The sequence below is a fragment of the Pseudophryne corroboree genome, chromosome 5 (genome assembly GCF_028390025.1).
Source record: "Pseudophryne corroboree isolate aPseCor3 chromosome 5, aPseCor3.hap2, whole genome shotgun sequence".
Classification (NCBI taxonomy): Eukaryota; Metazoa; Chordata; class Amphibia; order Anura; family Myobatrachidae; genus Pseudophryne; species Pseudophryne corroboree.
In genome coordinates, this window is record NC_086448.1 from 111,027,605 (window position 1) to 111,045,918 (window position 18,314).

The 18,314-nt window shown below is 43.6% G+C and overlaps 1 protein-coding gene and 1 long non-coding RNA gene across 9 annotated transcripts in view; one reads left to right on the forward strand and one right to left on the reverse strand.

Annotated features, from left to right (window-relative positions):
* The window catches only part of NEBL (nebulette), a 463,458-nt gene that overhangs the window by 143,698 nt on the left and 301,446 nt on the right, over positions 1 to 18,314 (reverse strand). For 4 of the 7 annotated variants that reach the window (XM_063921562.1, XM_063921561.1, XM_063921560.1 and 1 more), the window contains exons 5-6: positions 10,645 to 10,755; positions 2,389 to 2,499 (exon numbers count right to left, since the gene is read on the reverse strand). The exons of 2 other annotated variants lie outside the window; for them this stretch is intronic. In XM_063921562.1, coding sequence (XP_063777632.1) covers positions 2,389 to 2,499; positions 10,645 to 10,755 — 222 coding nt within the window. Of the gene's footprint in view, positions 1 to 2,388; positions 2,500 to 10,644; positions 10,756 to 17,042; positions 17,059 to 18,314 lie in introns of all 7 variants that reach the window. One more of the 7 variants, XM_063921565.1, reaches the window with a different exon arrangement.
* LOC134927308 (uncharacterized) overlaps positions 1 to 18,314 on the forward strand; it is a 134,563-nt gene that overhangs the window by 24,512 nt on the left and 91,737 nt on the right. The gene's annotated exons all lie outside the window — the stretch shown is intronic.

Genomic DNA, 18,314 nt, shown 5'->3' on the forward strand with positions numbered 1-18,314 from the left:
ACAATTATGGACGGGCTGCCGAGTGCCGACACAGAGGTAGCCACAGCCGTGAACTACCGCACTGTACTGTGTCTGCTGCTAATATAGACTGGTTGATAAAGAGATAGTATACTCGTAACTAGTATGTATGTATAAAGAAAGAAAAAAAAACCACGGTTAGGTGGTATATACAATTATGGACGGGCTGCCGAGTGCCGACACAGAGGTAGCCACAGCCGTGAACTACCGCACTGTACTGTGTCTGCTGCTAATATATAGACTGGTTGATAAAGAGATAGTATACTCGTAACTAGTATGTATGTATAAAGAAAGAAAAAAAAACCACGGTTAGGTGGTATATACAATTATGGACGGGCTGCCGAGTGCCGACACAGAGGTAGCCACAGCCGTGAACTACCGCACTGTACTGTGTCTGCTGCTAATATATAGACTGGTTGATAAAGAGATAGTATACTCGTAACTAGTATGTATGTATAAAGAAAGAAAAAAAAACCACGGTTAGGTGGTATATACAATTATGGACGGGCTGCCGAGTGCCGACACAGAGGTAGCCACAGCCGTGAACTACCGCACTGTACTGTGTCTGCTGCTAATATAGACTGGTTGATAAAGAGATAGTATACTCGTAACTAGTATGTATGTATAAAGAAAGAAAAAAAAACCACAGTTAGGTGGTATATACAATTATGGACGGGCTGCCGAGTGCCGACACAGAGGTAGCCACAGCCGTGAACTACCGCACTGTACTGTGTCTGCTGCTAATATATAGACTGGTTGATAAAGAGATAGTATACTCGTAACTAGTATGTATGTATAAAGAAAGAAAAAAAAACCACGGTTAGGTGGTATATACAATTATGGACGGGCTGCCGAGTGCCGACACAGAGGTAGCCACAGCCGTGAACTACCGCACTGTACTGTGTCTGCTGCTAATATATAGACTGGTTGATAAAGAGATAGTATACTCGTAACTAGTATGTATGTATAAAGAAAGAAAAAAAAACCACGGTTAGGTGGTATATACAATTATGGACGGGCTGCCGAGTGCCGACACAGAGGTAGCCACAGCCGTGAACTACCGCACTGTAGTGTGTCTGCTGCTAATATAGACTGGTTGATAAAGAGATAGTATACTCGTAACTAGTATGTATGTATAAAGAAAGAAAAAAAAACCACGGTTAGGTGGTATATACAATTATGGACGGGCTGCCGAGTGCCGACACAGAGGTAGCCACAGCCGTGAACTACCGCACTGTACTGTGTCTGCTGCTAATATAGACTGGTTGATAAAGAGATAGTATACTCGTAACTAGTATGACTATAAAGAAAGAAAAAAAAACCACGGTTAGGTGGTATATACAATTATGGACGGGCTGCCGAGTGCCGACACAGAGGTAGCCACAGCCGTGAACTACCGCACTGTACTGTGTCTGCTGCTAATATAGACTGGTTGATAAAGAGATAGTATACTACTAATATTATATATACTGGTGGTCAGGTCACTGGTCACTAGTCACACTGGCAGTGGCACTCCTGCAGCAAAAGTGTGCACTGTTTAATTTTAATATAATATTATGTACTCCTGGCTCCTGCTATAACCTATAACTGGCACTGCAGTGCTCCCCAGTCTCCCCCACAATTATAAGCTGTGTGAGCTGAGCACAGTCAGATATATATATACATTGATGCAGCACACTGGGCTGAGCAGTGCACACAGATATGGTATGTGACTGAGTCACTGTGTGTATCGTTTTTTTCAGGCAGAGAACGGATATATTAAATAAAACAAACAACTGCACTGTCTGGTGGTCACTGTGGTCGTCAGTCACTAAACTCTGCACTCTCTTCTACAGTATCACAGCCTCAGGTCAATCTCTCTCTCTCAACCCTAATCTAAATGGAGAGGACGCCAGCCACGTCCTCTCCCTATCAATCTCAATGCACGTGTGAAAATGGCGGCGACGCGCGGCTCCTTATATAGAATCCGAGTCTCGCGAGAATCCGACAGCGTCATGATGACGTTCGGGCGCGCTCGGGTTAACCGAGCAAGGCGGGAGGATCCGAGTCTGCTCGGACCCGTGAAAAAAACATGAAGTTCGTGCGGGTTCGGATTCAGAGAAACCGAACCCGCTCATCTCTATTAAGAACAGGATGTAATGACATGTAGTGTGTTCATTTTCATTCTCGTAACATGCGTGGTTGTTGAAATATTTATCTCCCACCTCATTAATATGCTAATTCCTCTGTTTCCTTTTGTAGTAAAGTTACAATGGGAAGTCTAGCACAGCACACTGTTGCCCTGATTTCACACAATTCATAGGATATATGAGCTGTCTTGGGTAATCTCATGTGGAAACATTCTTACCATTACATAGGATAATTACTCACATTACTCTGGTGTTTGTTCACTTCTTTTGCATGTTTCATTTCAGGAGGCTCCAGCATTTGCGCATACGTTGATTTTCCCTTTTCTGCATCATGTTTCTGCTTGTATAGAGCCTGCACACAAATTAGCAAAATTAACTCACTGACCAGATGTTAATTGCAAAAACCATTTACCACTGCACTATGGGGGTAATTCTGAGTTGATCGCAGCAGCAAGTTTGTTAGCAATTGGGCAAAACCATGTGCACTGCAGGGGGGGCAGATATAACATTTGCAGAGAGTTAGATTTGGGTGGGTTATTTTGTTTCTGTGTAGGGTAAATACTGGCTGCTTTATTTTTACACTGCAATTTAGATTTCAGTTTGAATACACCCCACCCAAATCTAACTCACTCTGCACATGTTATATCTGCCTCCCCTGCAGTGCACATGGTTTTGCCCAACTGCTAACAAAATTGTTGCTGCGATCAACTCAGAATTAGGCCCTATGTCAGGAATGAGAGAGATAACGAGACTTTGGGCCTTATTTAACAACCTGAGCAGTAACAGTGTGCTGTCTGTCACACATGATGACCAATCAGATGTCAGCTTTTATTTGCCCGACAACATTAGCTGCTAAAAGCCGATTTTCTTATTAGTTTCTAAGGGTTGCTACACAACACAATTTCTCTTTGCATCATGTTATAAAACTCCCCCATATGTTATGTACTAATATTACCAAATATTACTGCAAGTGTGGCTTTCTAATGTCAGTAAACGGAGATAACCTTCAGTCTCCTACGTGTTTGGCCAAACAGGAAACCTATGCTATGCAACTGTCTTATGTTATCTATTTACAACTCTCATACAACCGCCAGCACCCCACCACCCATCCACCCACTTACCGAGTAAAGTGGGTGGACCAGGTGGACGATGACGTAATTTGCATGATTATAGCCCCCCCCCCCCTCTCCCCCCCCCCTTCCCCACTGCACAATGCCAATGCCCCATTAGGCAAGGCCACTTTCTCTGAATCTCCCACCGATGTGTCAACTTGGAGGGGGCAGCCATAAGGTCACCAACTATGTGGTAAATTTACCAAGATGGGAGTTCTATTTAAGATGGGATGTTGCCCTTAGCAACCAAACAGATTCTACATCTCATTTATCTAGCACCTTCTAGAAGATAATACCTGGAATCTGGTTGCTATGGGCAACATCCCATCTTAAATAGAACGTCCATCTTAGTAGATTTACCCCTATGAACCTAGGGGAATGTTTTTCAAACCTTCTAAAGAAAGCAAGTTGATATGTTGCCCATAGCAACCAAACAGATTCTAGATGTCATGATAGATAATTGACAGCTAGAATCGAATATGTCCTTTTTTAGTGGGTTTGATAAATCTTCCCCATATATTTAAATGTAGGAAACAAAAACTCAATAAGAATCCATAAACTCTTAAGATGTATCCGATTGTTATAATGGGCCTCCCTCAGAGGAGGACATTATTGCAGTGCGGCAGTGCCATTGTACGCACTACTATAACAAATTTCCACCGCTTGCTTGTAAAGATGCAACATAGAACGGACATGGGTTGCACCATTAGACATTACGCAAGCCCTACGGTTGCTCAGAATGTCCGTCCAAACATGGCCACTGGCCCATTGCAACTCTGTCTTTAGACAGTCGCTGTCTGCGACATGCCCTTGTCTGACTAGCAACCCCCTGTTACCTCCCAGGACCGCCCACCAAAATTCCTCCTCTCTGGTATCTGTGACCGCCATCAGTAAACCATTGAGACGCGTGTGCAGTGCCACTCAGATGCATACATAGATTTAAAAGATTGTCCACTTGCGTTCCACCACTGAAGCTGCAACCACCTTTGAATCGGCCCAATACGCCATCAGCTTACACATCACACATTTATTCTCTGATTTCAGTCATGCCATTTAAGTGTGAAATAAATTCTGTATCCTGTACATGACTAATTGTATGGCAGAGCTTTGCAAATACTGCTCTTATTTATGGCGGAGAAATTATCTTTGCCGAAGATATACGATTCATTTTTTACGGTGACAATAGAAAAAGTTCTCCTTTTATTGATGTAGTTGTCTGTGGTAAATCCCTCTTCAGCAGATGGCTATTCCTGTGAAATGTGACTGCCACATTTGTCTCCAACCTTGTAAATTAATGCAGCATTTAGTATGAAGAAAACTGTGTGTCATATTTCAGAGGACCAAAGACAAAGCATCTGCTGCAATATATCACCAGGAACTGACTGGCTTTTTCTTTCTGCACAACAAGAGTCTTAGGCAAGTACTTGATAAAACCAGGTACTAAGACTCCAATTATTCTTCTCCCCGAGACATCTGGGAATGCTGTGACTTGTATCAGACATATAGATTTATCCAGTCACTGGACCAGATCCCATGAACCCATGGCACTTTACACAGCAATATTTACTCAAGTATGGCGCGACGGATGGGTAAAGCAAGTGAGTCTGTCGTTCAATGATGCTAGACCTGAAAGGGTCGGGGAAGGCTGGCAAGTAGGGAGAGGTTGAGTGAATGCCCCTGGAGCCCACAGCTAAACTATGAAAAGGAACGCACTATTTTTTAAAAGAAATAATACTCAAAACAAGTGGTATATAAACTCCAGAAACAGATCCAGCTCTGTAATGCTGCTGCTGCTGATAATAATAATAATAATAATAATAATAATAATAAAAAAACAAATAATAATAATAATAATATAAAAATATTTCCACACAAACAAGAGAAAAAGATTCCTAACACAACCTTAAAAGTCCTCCAAATGTTGGCACATGGACCAAATGTTATGCTACATTAGTGGGCCCAGTGCGCACATTGCAATAACAGTCCCCCAAATGCATTTAAATAAGGGGAAACGTGTGTCTGTGATCCACACCTAGAATGTATCAAATACCATATAAAGAAGCGACGCTGTATGCCTCATGATGATAATAACCTACATTTTAAAAGCTTTCTATTGCGTATGTGTTTAGCTATTACACAGGGCTTTGTGCCCTGTTCCCGGGAGCATGTAATATAGAGAACTCTTTATGCACTGTGCTTCCTGGCAGTTACAGAGAATATAGTGCAGTATGAAGCCTATTTCCTAAGTGTAAAATATGCAAATATCTACTGTCATAATCCCTCCAAAACAAATTGCAGATTTGATATTTGCGCCTCCTTACTCCTGAGGCATAACGGGCAGTCACATCTGGATATAAGTACACCTGATGTAAGCCTGGAGCATAAGGTTTGAGGCAAAGGTGGATGCACCTTGATGCACAGTGGTGCAGATAGGCCATGTTTATGGGTAGTTGAGCAGAAGATGTTGTCGTAAAAAAATAAAACCAATGGCAAATATGCTGACAGATTCTCTTTTAAAAAAGGCATACTACAAAACATCTCTTATTGGAAAATATGGACAAAAGGTCACATTACCTATCCACCCAAGCCATGCCCCCATTCATCCGCACCACAAATCCCCCCCCCCAACCTCCCGTTACAATGTCATTCAATTTTAGTCACAACCCTCTGGACCACCACAACTAATGACTGCCAAACTAATATTGGGGATATTGGAAGGTGTTAGACATGTGTCATTTTGACACTGCAACTGCGCTCTTCTCAACTGTATTTATTGTACATGCAGATGTCACCAGTATTCAACTGCTGATAAAGGGGCCTATGTACTAACCCTTGCAGAGAGATAGGGCCTAATTCAGACCTGACCGTAGCAGAAAATGTGTTAGCAGATATAACATGTGCAGAGAGATGTGGATTTGGGTGGGTTATATTGTTTCTGTGCAGGGTAAATACTGGCTGCTTTATTTTTACACTGCAATTTAGATTTCAGTTTGAACACACCCCACCCAAATCTAACTCTTTCTGCACATGTTACATCTGCCTCCCCTGCACTGCACATGGTTTTGTCCATCTGCTAACAAAATTGCTGCTACGATCAGGTCTGAATTACCCCCATAGAGTGGACAGAGATAAAGTACCAGCCAATCAGCTCCTAACTGCTATGTTATAGGCTTGGTTTGAAAAATGACAGTTAGCATCTAGTTGGTTGATACTTTATCTCCGTCGACTTTATTTCTCTCCAATGCTGGGTACACACTGGCAGATATATTGGCCAATCAGTTGGTTGTCCAATATATCTTTTGCTGATCTGCAGGTGTGTACAAGCAATATGTCTGTGAAAGACGTCTTTCACAGATATACTGCATCTGCTGTGCAACACAGCAGATGACCAATATATCTGCAGATATATTAGTGCATCTTTCAGTGTGTATGAACAATCCCCATCTGCATATATAGCTGCAGATAGATTTAACAGCAGATATATCTTTAAGATAAATTGGCGCATCTTTCTGTGTGTATGAACAACCACCATCAGCAGATATATCTGCAGATCGATTGAACTGCAGATATATCTGCCAGTGTGTGCCCAGCTCAAGTCTTAAGGCCCGTACACACTGGTCGATATATCGGCCGTTCTCTTGAACGGCCGATATATCGCGGGACCGTCGGCCAGTGTGTACGGCCGATACGTCTGTGAACTCCGTCGTTCACAAACGTATCGCGTCGGCCGCGCAGCACAGCCGACGGCCAATATATCTACCGATATATTGGCGCGTCGCTGTGTGTGTACGGGGCGGTCGGCCGACCGCCCGTACACATGCTGCGGCGGCCGGCGGTGATTGACAGCTGAACTAGGCGGGCATGTGTACACGCCCGCCCAGTTCATGACGTCAGTACCCGACGGATCGAGCAGTGTGTATGCTGAACACACTGCTCGATCCGTCCATAGATATATCTGCAGATCAACTGACCTGCAGATATATCTATTAGTGTGTACCCACCTTTAGTACATAGACCCCGAAGTTGGATAAAAAAACAAGGTATCTAGGGGCTGTGCTTTCACCCAGATTCTGTAATAGAGGTAGGTGTTCCTCCATAAAAAAAAGCAGCATGTTAAAGTCTGCAGGATGTGTTTAACCGGGTTGGGTTTGGGTGACCGGCGTTTGGGATCCCGCCAGTCACCATACTGACGCCGGGATCCCGAGCTTTGGATTGCCCGCGGGGGGCCGAGTGCAACAATGCCCCTTGTGGGCTCAGTGGATCGCTGTGCTTGCCACTTGTTCTGTTCCCGCTGCATGGGTGTCGTGGACACCCACGAGTGGAAATTGTTAGTTAGTCGGCTTGCCGACTGTCGGGCTTAAAGCACTCTGCATCCTGGCGTCGGTATAGTGACCGGCGGTCACATAACTACATCCCATTTAACCATGTCTGTACAGAAATAAATCATTCCTGCTTCATTGTGCTCTCTGCTCCTATATAGTGTATCTGCCTTGAGCAGGGACCATGTGCATATGTATAGCTATGTACCAGCAAAAGCGTTGGCGAAAAAAACATTTTTATATTAAAAACTTCATTTATAGAACTTTTAGCATTAAATGTAAACTGCAATGGAACTGATATAACACAGACTTAGTAGAAACAGAATTTACAGACTAACAGCATTTCCCACTGAACATCAGGGATCACTGCGTAGACTGTATTCTGCAGTGAGTGGTCAGACAGGACGCTCAGCTTATGACACAAGGCCAATATGTACTAGTAGTGTAAAGCCTATTTTTTTTTTGGGTGTTGCCTCAGAAACTTGGCAGCAAGTATAGTAGGCAGATTTCTGACACAAGGGTCCTTCTGTGACTGTAACACAGTCCGCAGTCAGTTGGCTAACACTGCAATCTGTCTGCCAGTGTCTGGTCTTGACACTTGACTTGTTGACCAATAATTAGTATGACTAGAACATAACCAACGTGAAAAGGCCAATATTATCTCATTGTAGGTACAATCCAGCCACAAGTGCAGCCTGTGGGGCTGTGATCATCCACATATTAGGCTGTGCACTTCGGCAAAAACCAGTGCTGCATCCTAAGGGGGAGGTTACTAAGCTTTGGAGAGTGAAAAAGTGGAGCGAGGTAAAGTACAGATGGAGCTGCACTCATCTAGTGCGGCTCCATCGCATACGAGCGTTCCCAGCATGACTAGGCGATCCGTCCGCCCAGTCACGGCGGGAGCGCAGAGACGCTTCCATTCAACTGAATGGGGCGCGTGCGTGTCACAGATGCGCACGCGCCCCAGAAGTGACGATAGACGCGTCCAGGCACAGACGGAGCCACCCACGATTAGCGTGGCTCCATCTGTACCAACCAATCAGATGCAGACTGCCATATTACAGGCTGTGTTTGAAGAATAAAAGTTAAGAGCTGATTGGTTGGTAGCTTATCTCTCTCCATTTTATCACTCTCCAGGGCTTAGGGGGACATGTACTAAGCAGTGATAAATGTGGAGGAGTGAGCCAGTGGAGAAGTTGCCCATGGCAACCAATCAGCATTGACGTAACATTTATAATTTGCATATTATAAAAATGTACAGAGCATCTGATTGGTTGCTATGGGCAACTTCTCCACTGGCTCACTTCTCCACATTTATCACTGCTTAGTACATGTCCCCCTTAGTCCTAAATGCAGGAGTGTAACCAAGTGGGTTCATAGGCAGCTACTGATCAGTGCAGTCACTTTCCCCACCATATAATCTGGTGCAGATGGGGGATAGGTGCCCAATCTGCCCACTATGATCATCAGCAAAGGAACCCCAGGAAGGGCCCTGGCTTGTGTACTTTGTACCCACCCAACCTCTCATCTCGGCACCCATGATCACAACGGATTATTATTTACCATATAAAGAAATTAAAATGACCAACAATTGCTTACACAGGCCCATTCATAAAAGCTAAAAGTAAAATTCAAAACTGTACAGGAAAATGTTTTATGAGTTTATCAAAATTGAGACTATGTGAGATTAAGCTGTTATAGTGGGGGAAGGATTCTTTCCTATGCACAGCAGATTACCTGTCTGTCATCTACTGATGGAAACAGACAGGCAGTCTTTCCATAGTGACTATTCCTTTCAGACCTATTACATATCTGTGAATGCAACACAATTACATAAACTCAGATTTTCTGTTTAGAAAATGTAAACGTGTTCAGAAAATAGGGTCTTATTATTCAGCTCCAGTAACAAAATCGCAACTCGGCAGTTATCGGCAGACTGCGCATGTACTGTGAACGCATAACGCATTGCGCATGTGTGGTGGTGTAATTGCGATAGCAATTTAGTGAACTACGATCGCAATTTGACAGGAAATGACCTTCGTGGGTATTAACATGGCGTTTGTGGGGAGTGGTTGGAAAAATGCAGGCAGATCATGGCCGTTTTCAGGTCGTGTATCTGACATCAGTTGCAATGGATTGCGACTAAAAATATGGCGCCACTGCGACTGCATTCTCATTATTATAAGTAGCCCTGGGTCACCCTCAATTGTCGATGGTACTCGATTTCTGCATATGCATCGCAATTCTGCAACTGCATACGCAATTTTGCAATTACATCGGTGGGCATTTTTATTTAGATTTATGGGCAACTCTTCACATGCGATTTTTAGCAGAAGCAGGACTGAGAAAATCGCACTTTCTGTCTCAGTAGCGATCCAAGCTGAATTGGGCCCATAATCAGCAATTAATCAGATATTTGCTTCTATTTTATAAAAGGCATTAGAAAAATTAGAGAACCAATCATCTGCCATGAGGTACAGCAAATTTCTCCATGAGACACCACATTTCTTCATAAGAAACAGTGCATTTCTCCACGTAATACAGCACATTTCTCCATGAGATACAGTGCATTTCTCCATGAGATACAGCGCATTTCTCCATGTAATACAGCACATTTCTCCATGATACAGCACATTTCTTCATGAAATACAGCACATTTCTCCATGAAATACAGCACATTCCTCCATGAGATACAGCGCATTTCTCTATGAGATACAGCGCATTTCTCTATGAGATACAGCGCATTTCACTATGAGATACAGCACATTCCTCCATGAGATACAGCACATTCCTCCATGAGATACAGCACATTCCTCCATGAGATACAGCACATTCCTCCACGAGATACAGCACATTCCTCCACGAAATACAGCACATTTCTCCATGAGATACAGTGCATTTCTCCTTGAGATACAGCGCATTTCTCCATGAGATACAGCGCATTTCTCCATGAGATACAGCACATTTCTCCATGAAATACAGCATATTTCTCCATGCACCAAGTTTAAAAAGTTTTCCCTCCTGGCCTCCTTGCAATAGAGAACATGGATGTTCTAGAGACAGTACCTTACTCTGAAGTTGTGTAACTTGCTTGGCGAACACAATGTCTAACGTTGCTGGCATCCTCTTGTACAGGGAGTTGGATAGTTCTTTCTTGCCAGCTTCCTTGTACTTTGTCTAGAAGGAGGGAGAAAAATAGAAAATTGAAGATTAAAATTGAACATCTGCAGACATTTTGACAACAGGCTCATTTAATGGACGTAAACTTAGCTACTCTGCCCTTTGCACGATGCTGGTCAAGTTATAGACTTTCAAACAGTGCAGCGAGAAAGTACATTCAGTATAGAGGGCTTGCCTATAAAAGTACATCACCTACCATAGTGCTCTGATCCCAGGATCCTGGTGATCAGGATCCCAACAGTCACAATCCTGACAGCAGAATCCTAATTGGCAATGATGCTGACAGATCCGGAAGGTGAGTATTAGGGTTAGGGCTAAGGTTGGATATGGGGTTAGGATTAGGTACTAGGGAGAGGTTTTGGGATAGGCTGTGGGAGGGGATGGTTAGGGATAGGCTGCAGGAGGGGTTGGATAGGATTAGGGTTAGAATACTCACCGGAATTCTGGCCATCGGGATTTCATACCCAACCCCTCTGAACATGCAAAAAGAACCTTCATTTCAGCCAAACTTGCCACGATTTAAACCAAGTAACTCATCTTGCCATCAGACCATTTACCAACCTGGATATTTTTTCTACAAAGTGGATAATTTTTCCAAAACAAGGGTCGAGCCAAGAAGGAACTTACGTAGAATTTTGACATGTGCTGTTCATTATCCTTACTGTGCTATAACTAGTTGCAGGGTTGCTAATATATGTGTTATAGGCCAAATCCTGCTGCTCTAAAGTGACTAGGCCACTGTCCAATACTTCCATTTACTTCTACCTAATAACTTAAAATAATGCAAACTTGAGAGAATCGTCACTGAACACATTGGTAAATGTGGTTATGAGATGATCACTATTCGTCTAGATGTGCTGTCAGAATTTGGCCTCAGTAAGAGGCCCCGGTGTCTGGAGCTGGTCTTGCTACCTGCACCAAGAGCCAAATGGAGGGATTTCGGCCAATGTTGCCTCCCACATGCGTTGACAAGTTAGACAATGATCTTGTAACTCTTGTGGCAGTATTGCACTGTATAATAACCAGTAAATACTGTTATGATGATTAGGGGTGAAAATTAGAAGGCATCATATAAAGCTAGGATAAGGCTTATATTTTTTGTAGAAATTAAAGAAGTGCATTGATTGATGTTTGCAGGTACTACTCCAATATGTTTGAAACCAGCAGTAAGTAACTAAGCATCCTGTCAACCTGACCCCACAGCTAAAGGACTTTGCGCCCTCCAGGAAGTGGGAAAGATGGATACTATATATATATATATATATATATATATATAGAGTAAAGATACACTCGGCACTCCGCCAAATAAATGTAGACATCTTGCCCGGTGCCTTCCTTCTGAGTTTGATATAAGTATGGTATGTAGGCGGCACTCGTGGACTTAATTCAAATAAGAAACCCGGACACTCCTGGGTTGAATACAACGTTTCGGATTTATTATCCTTCGTCAGGTATATAACAAATGCAAGAAATCAAGCTTACCTTTATGCAGTTAAGAAACACCAAGTGAAAGTGAAAGTAAGTGCAAAAACACTCCCCATGCTGCTGCTGCTGACGTCATCACCAATAGACGGCGCCTGAGCAGTGACTGGGACAAAGTGAAAATGAAAGTGAAAGTAAAAACCGTTACCATGGTTACAATGATACATTGTACAAACGGACATTACTACAAATGATCTTACAGCAATACTACAAAAAATAGCAACATAACCATTATAAGAAACAATTAAAGGAAATCATTTCATTCAGTCCATGCGGGGAAACGGTATTCAAAAGATGTATCCATTTAATTTCTAACTGCAGAAGGATCTTTCCTCTATCACCCCCCCTGATATCTTCCTTGACATGGTCCAACATCATGTAGCGTAATGAGGAGAGACTGTGCTTGCAAGTTTTAAAATGTTTGGCAACAGGCTGATCTATGTTTTTCCCTTCCAATATCTGCTTAATGGCACTGCGGTGTTGTGCCATTCTTTCTTTGAACTGGCACACCGTTTTGCCTATGTAATATAAGCTGCAAGGGCACCTAATGCAGTAGATCACATATTTGCTGGTGCAAGTAAAAACATGTTTTAATTTGATCTGTTTACCACTATGTGGATGCCTGATATAATTGCCGGTGTCCAGATAGGTGCAAGTAGTGCAACCTAAGCACCTGTAGTTTCCTGGTTTTTTAGTCATGAAGTGTTTAGGATATGTGGGTGACATGTTAGCAATGTCAACATGTATCACATGGTCCCCGATGTTTTTACCCCTTGTATAACAAGGTAGTAACGCACTTTCAGACAATTCTGCAAGGTCTGGGTCTGCTTGGACTACTGGCCAAACCCAAGCACCTAAAGTAAAGAATATCACCTGTCCCAAACCTAATAAAATAGACACTACCATGATTTGGGTCAACAATTACACGGTATCTACTAAGACCATTGTCAGTACCGCTAAAAGGGTTTGGCCAGTAGTCCAAGCAGACCCAGACCTTGCAGAATTGTCTGAAAGTGCGTTACTACCTTGTTATACAAGGGGTAAAAACATCGGGGACCATGTGATACATGTTGACATTGCTAACATGTCACCCACATATCCTAAACACTTCATGACTAAAAAACCAGGAAACTACAGGTGCTTAGGTTGCACTACTTGCACCTATCTGGACACCGGCAATTATATCAGGCATCCACATAGTGGTAAACAGATCAAATTAAAACATGTTTTTACTTGCACCAGCAAATATGTGATCTACTGCATTAGGTGCCCTTGCAGCTTATATTACATAGGCAAAACGGTGTGCCAGTTCAAAGAAAGAATGGCACAACACCGCAGTGCCATTAAGCAGATATTGGAAGGGAAAAACATAGATCAGCCTGTTGCCAAACATTTTAAAACTTGCAAGCACAGTCTCTCCTCATTACGCTACATGATGTTGGACCATGTCAAGGAAGATATCAGGGGGGGTGATAGAGGAAAGATCCTTCTGCAGTTAGAAATTAAATGGATACATCTTTTGAATACCGTTTCCCCGCATGGACTGAATGAAATGATTTCCTTTAATTGTTTCTTATAATGGTTATGTTGCTATTTTTTGTAGTATTGCTGTAAGATCATTTGTAGTAATGTCCGTTTGTACAATGTATCATTGTAACCATGGTAACGGTTTTTACTTTCACTTTCATTTTCACTTTGTCCCAGTCACTGCTCAGGCGCCGTCTATTGGTGATGACGTCAGCAGCAGCAGCATGGGGAGTGTTTTTGCACTTACTTTCACTTTCACTTGGTGTTTCTTAACTGCATAAAGGTAAGCTTGATTTCTTGCATTTGTTATATACCTGACGAAGGATAATAAATCCGAAACGTTGTATTCAACCCAGGAGTGTCAGGGTTTCTTATTTGAATTAAGTCCACGAGTGCCGCCTACATACCATACTTATATATATATATATATATATATATATATATGTGTGTGTGTGTGTGTGTGTATGGGCACACTAATATCCTATTATGTATATAGAAAAATCACAATTAGTCCAATCAAAATCCAATTCACATCCAATTCTCAATCTGCTGCCATCTAGTACAGGACTATACTACTCTCTGGAAGATACATAACAAAAATGTAAAAAAAAAAGGCAGCGCTGACAAGTAGTGATGTGCACCGGACATTTTTCGGGTTTTGTGTTTTGGTTTTGGATTCGGTTCCGCGGCCGTGTTTTGGATTCGGACGCGTTTTGGCAAAACCTCCCTGAAATTTTTTTATCGGATTCGGGTGTGTTTTGGATTCGGGTGTTTTTTTACAAAAACCCCTCAAAAACAGCTTAAATCATAGAATTTGGGGGTCATTTTGATCCCATAGTATTATTAACCTCAATAACCATAATTTCCACTCATTTTCAGTCTATTCTGAACACCTCACACCTCACAATATTATTTTTAGTCCTAAAATTTGCACCGAGGTCGCTGGATGGCTAAGCTAAGCGACACAAGTGGCCGGCACAAACACCTGGCCCATCTAGGAGTGGCACTGCAGTGTCAGGCAGGATGGCCCTTCAAAAAAATAGTCCCCAAACAGCACATGATGCAAAGAAAAAAGAGGCGCAATGAGGTAGCTGTGTGACTAAGCTGAGCGACCCAAGTGGCCGACACAAACACCTGGCCCATCTAGGAGTGGCACTGCAATGTAAGGCAGGATGGCACTTCAAAAAAATAGTCCCCAAACAGCACATGATGCAAAGAAAACTGAAAGAAAAAAGAGGTGCAAGATGGAATTGTCCTTGGGCCCTCCCACTCACCCTTATGTTGTATAAACAGGACATGCACACTTTAACAAACCCATCATTTCAGCGACAGGGTCTGCCACACAACTGTGACTGAAATGACTGGTTGGTTTGGGCCCCCACCAAAAAAGAAGCAATCAATCTCTCCTTGCACAAACTGGCTCTACAGAGGCAAGATGTCCACCTCCTCCTCATCGTCCGATTCCTCACCCCTTTCATTGTGTACATCCCCCTCATCACAGATTATTAATTCGTCCCCACTGGAATCCACCATCTCAGGTCCCTGTGTACTTTCTGGAGGCAATTGATGGTGAATGTCTCCACGGAGGAATTGATTATAATTCATTTTGATGAACATCATCTTCTACACATTTTCTGGAAGTAACCTCGTACGCCGATTGCTGACAAGGTGAGCAGCTGCACTAAACACTCTTTCGGAGTACACACTGGAGGGTGGGCAACTTAGGTAAAATAAAGCCAGTTTCTGCAAGGCCCTCCAAATTGCCTCTTTTTCCTGCCAGTATACGTACGGACTGTCTGACGTGCCTACTTGGATGCGGTCACTCATATAATCCTCCACCATTCTTTCAATGGTGAGAGAATCATATGCAGTGACAGTAGACGACATGTCAGTAATCGTTGGCAGGTCCTTCAGTCCGGACCAGATGTCAGCACTCGCTCCAGACTGCCCTGCATCACCGCCAGCGGGTGGGCTCGGAATTCTTAGCCTTTTCCTCGCACCCCAAGTTGCGGGAGAATGTGAAGGAGGAGCTGTTGACGGGTCACGTTCCGCTTGACTTGACAATTTTCTCACCAGCAGGTCTTTGAACCTCTGCAGACTTGTGTCTGCCGGAAAGAGAGATACAACGTAGGTTATAAATCTAGGATCGAGCACGGTGGCCAAAATGTAGTGCTCTGATGACCACCCGTGAATCCTGGTTAAGCGAATTAAGGGCTCCATCCACAAGTCCCACATGCCTAGCGGAATCGCTCTGTTTTAGCTCCTCCTTCAATGTCTCCAGCTTCTTCTGCAAAAGCCTGATGAGGGGAATGACCTGACTCAGGCTGGCAGTGTCTGAAGTGACTTCACGTGTGGCAAGTTCAAAGGGTTGCAGAACCTTGCACAACGTTGAAATCATTCTCCACTGCGCTTGAGTCAGGTGCATTCCCCCCTCCTTTGCCTATATCGTAGGCAGATGTATAGGCTTGAATGGCCTTTTGCTGCTCCTCCATCCTCTGAAGCATATAGAGGGTTGAATTCCACCTCTTGCTTCAGATGATGGCAGGGCAGGTTCAGGAGTGTTTGCTGGTGCTTCAGTCTTCAGCACGCGGTGGCTGAATGCCGAAAGTGGCCCGCAATTCTTCGGGCCACCGACAGCATCTCTTGCACGCCCCTGTCGTTTTTTAAATAATTCTGCACCACCAAATTCAATGTATGTGCAAAACATGGGACGTGCTGGAATTTGCCCAGATGTAATGCACGCACAATATTGCTGGCGTTGTCCGATGTCACAAATCCCCTGGAGAGTCCATTTGGGGTAAGCCATTCTGCGATGATGTTCCTCAGTTTCCGTAAGAGGTTGTCAGCTGTGTGCCTCTTCTGGAAAGCGGTGATACAAAGCGTAGCCTGCCTAGGAACGAGTTGGCGTTTGCGAGATGCTGCTTCTGGTGCCGCCGCTGCTGTTCTTGCTGCGGGAGGAAATACATCTACCCAGTGGGCTGTCACAGTCATATAGTCCTGAGTCTGCCCTGCTCCACTTGTCCACATGTCCGTGGTTAAGTGGACATTGGGTACAACTGCATTTTTTAGGACACTGGTGACTCTTTTTCTGAGGTCTGTGTACATTTTCGGTATCGCCTGCCTAGAGAAATGGAACCTAGATGGTATTTGGTACCGGGGACACAGTACCTCAATCAAGTCTGTAGTTGTCTGTGAATTAACAGTGGATACCGGAAACACGTTTCTCACCGCCCAGGCTGCCAAGGCCTGAGTTATCCGCTTTGCAGCAGGATGACTGCTGTGATATTTCATCTTCCTCGCAAAGGACTGTTGGACAGTCAATTGCTTACTGGAAGTAGTACAAGTGGTCTTCCGACTTCCCCTCTGGGATGACGATCGACTCCCAGCATCAACAACAGCAGCGCCAGCAGCAGTAGGCGTTACACTCAAGGATGCATCGGAGGAATCCCAGGCTGGAGAGGACTCGTCAGACTTGACAGTGGCATGGCCTGCAGGACTATTGGCTTTCCTGTCTAAGGAGGAAATTGACACTGAGGGAGTTGGTGGTGTGGTTTGCAGGAGCTTGGTTACAAGAGGAAGGGATTTAGTGGTCAGTGGACTGCTTCCTCTGTCATCCAAAGTTTTTGAACTTGTCACTGACTTATGATGAATGTGCTGCAGGTGACGTGTAAGGGAGGATGTTCCGAGGTGGTTAACGTCCTTACCCCTACTTATTACAGCTTGACAAAGGCAACACACGGCTTGACACCTGTTGTCCGCATTTGTGTTAAAATAATTCTAGTGTTCCTTCTAGGCTGTTTCAGCAGGGTGCTGCACCCTGCCCATTTTTGAAATGTGAAAAAGCACCCTGCCCTTTTTCAGTGCACCCTGGAGGACCATAAATTGCCCCCTTGTATACAGAATGCAACAGTCAGAGTGCATGTTACAATGTTGTCGTCTACTCCTTGCCCACCTCTGAAATTGGAACCCAATTTCTATCCTTTAGCCAACTGGATGGCAGAGGAGGCACTGTAAATAACACAGCACTCTGATAAAGAGGGAAAGAACAGGGTAAGCAGTGAGCATGTACTGCTTACAGTGTTTCCCTAGTAGAACAGACTTTTTTTTTTCCTATATATTTTAACCCATTGTTTCACTTTTCTGTTTTATAACACATAGAAGACTGGACATATACAGTATGTTTCTCAGTACAGATGTTAGGTGTCTTATATGTATGCATGGGTATATGATTTACTAAGGGCAAAATGTATGTACAAAAACTATAAACATAGGCGCTATGCTTTGTGCGCAAAGCGTCACATCAAAAATGTGCCCTTCAAAATAAAAATGTGCCCTCTTCAAAGATCAGCACCCTGCCCTAAAAAAATCCTAGAGTGAACACTAAATTCCACACCGAAGAGGTGATTTTTTTTGTAATTTGACCAGGCATGTCAATGGCCATATTCATCCCACGGACAACAGGTGTCTCCCCGGGTGCCTGACTTAAACAAACCACCTCACCATCAGAATCCTCCTTGTCAATTTCCTCCTCAGCGCTAGCAACACCC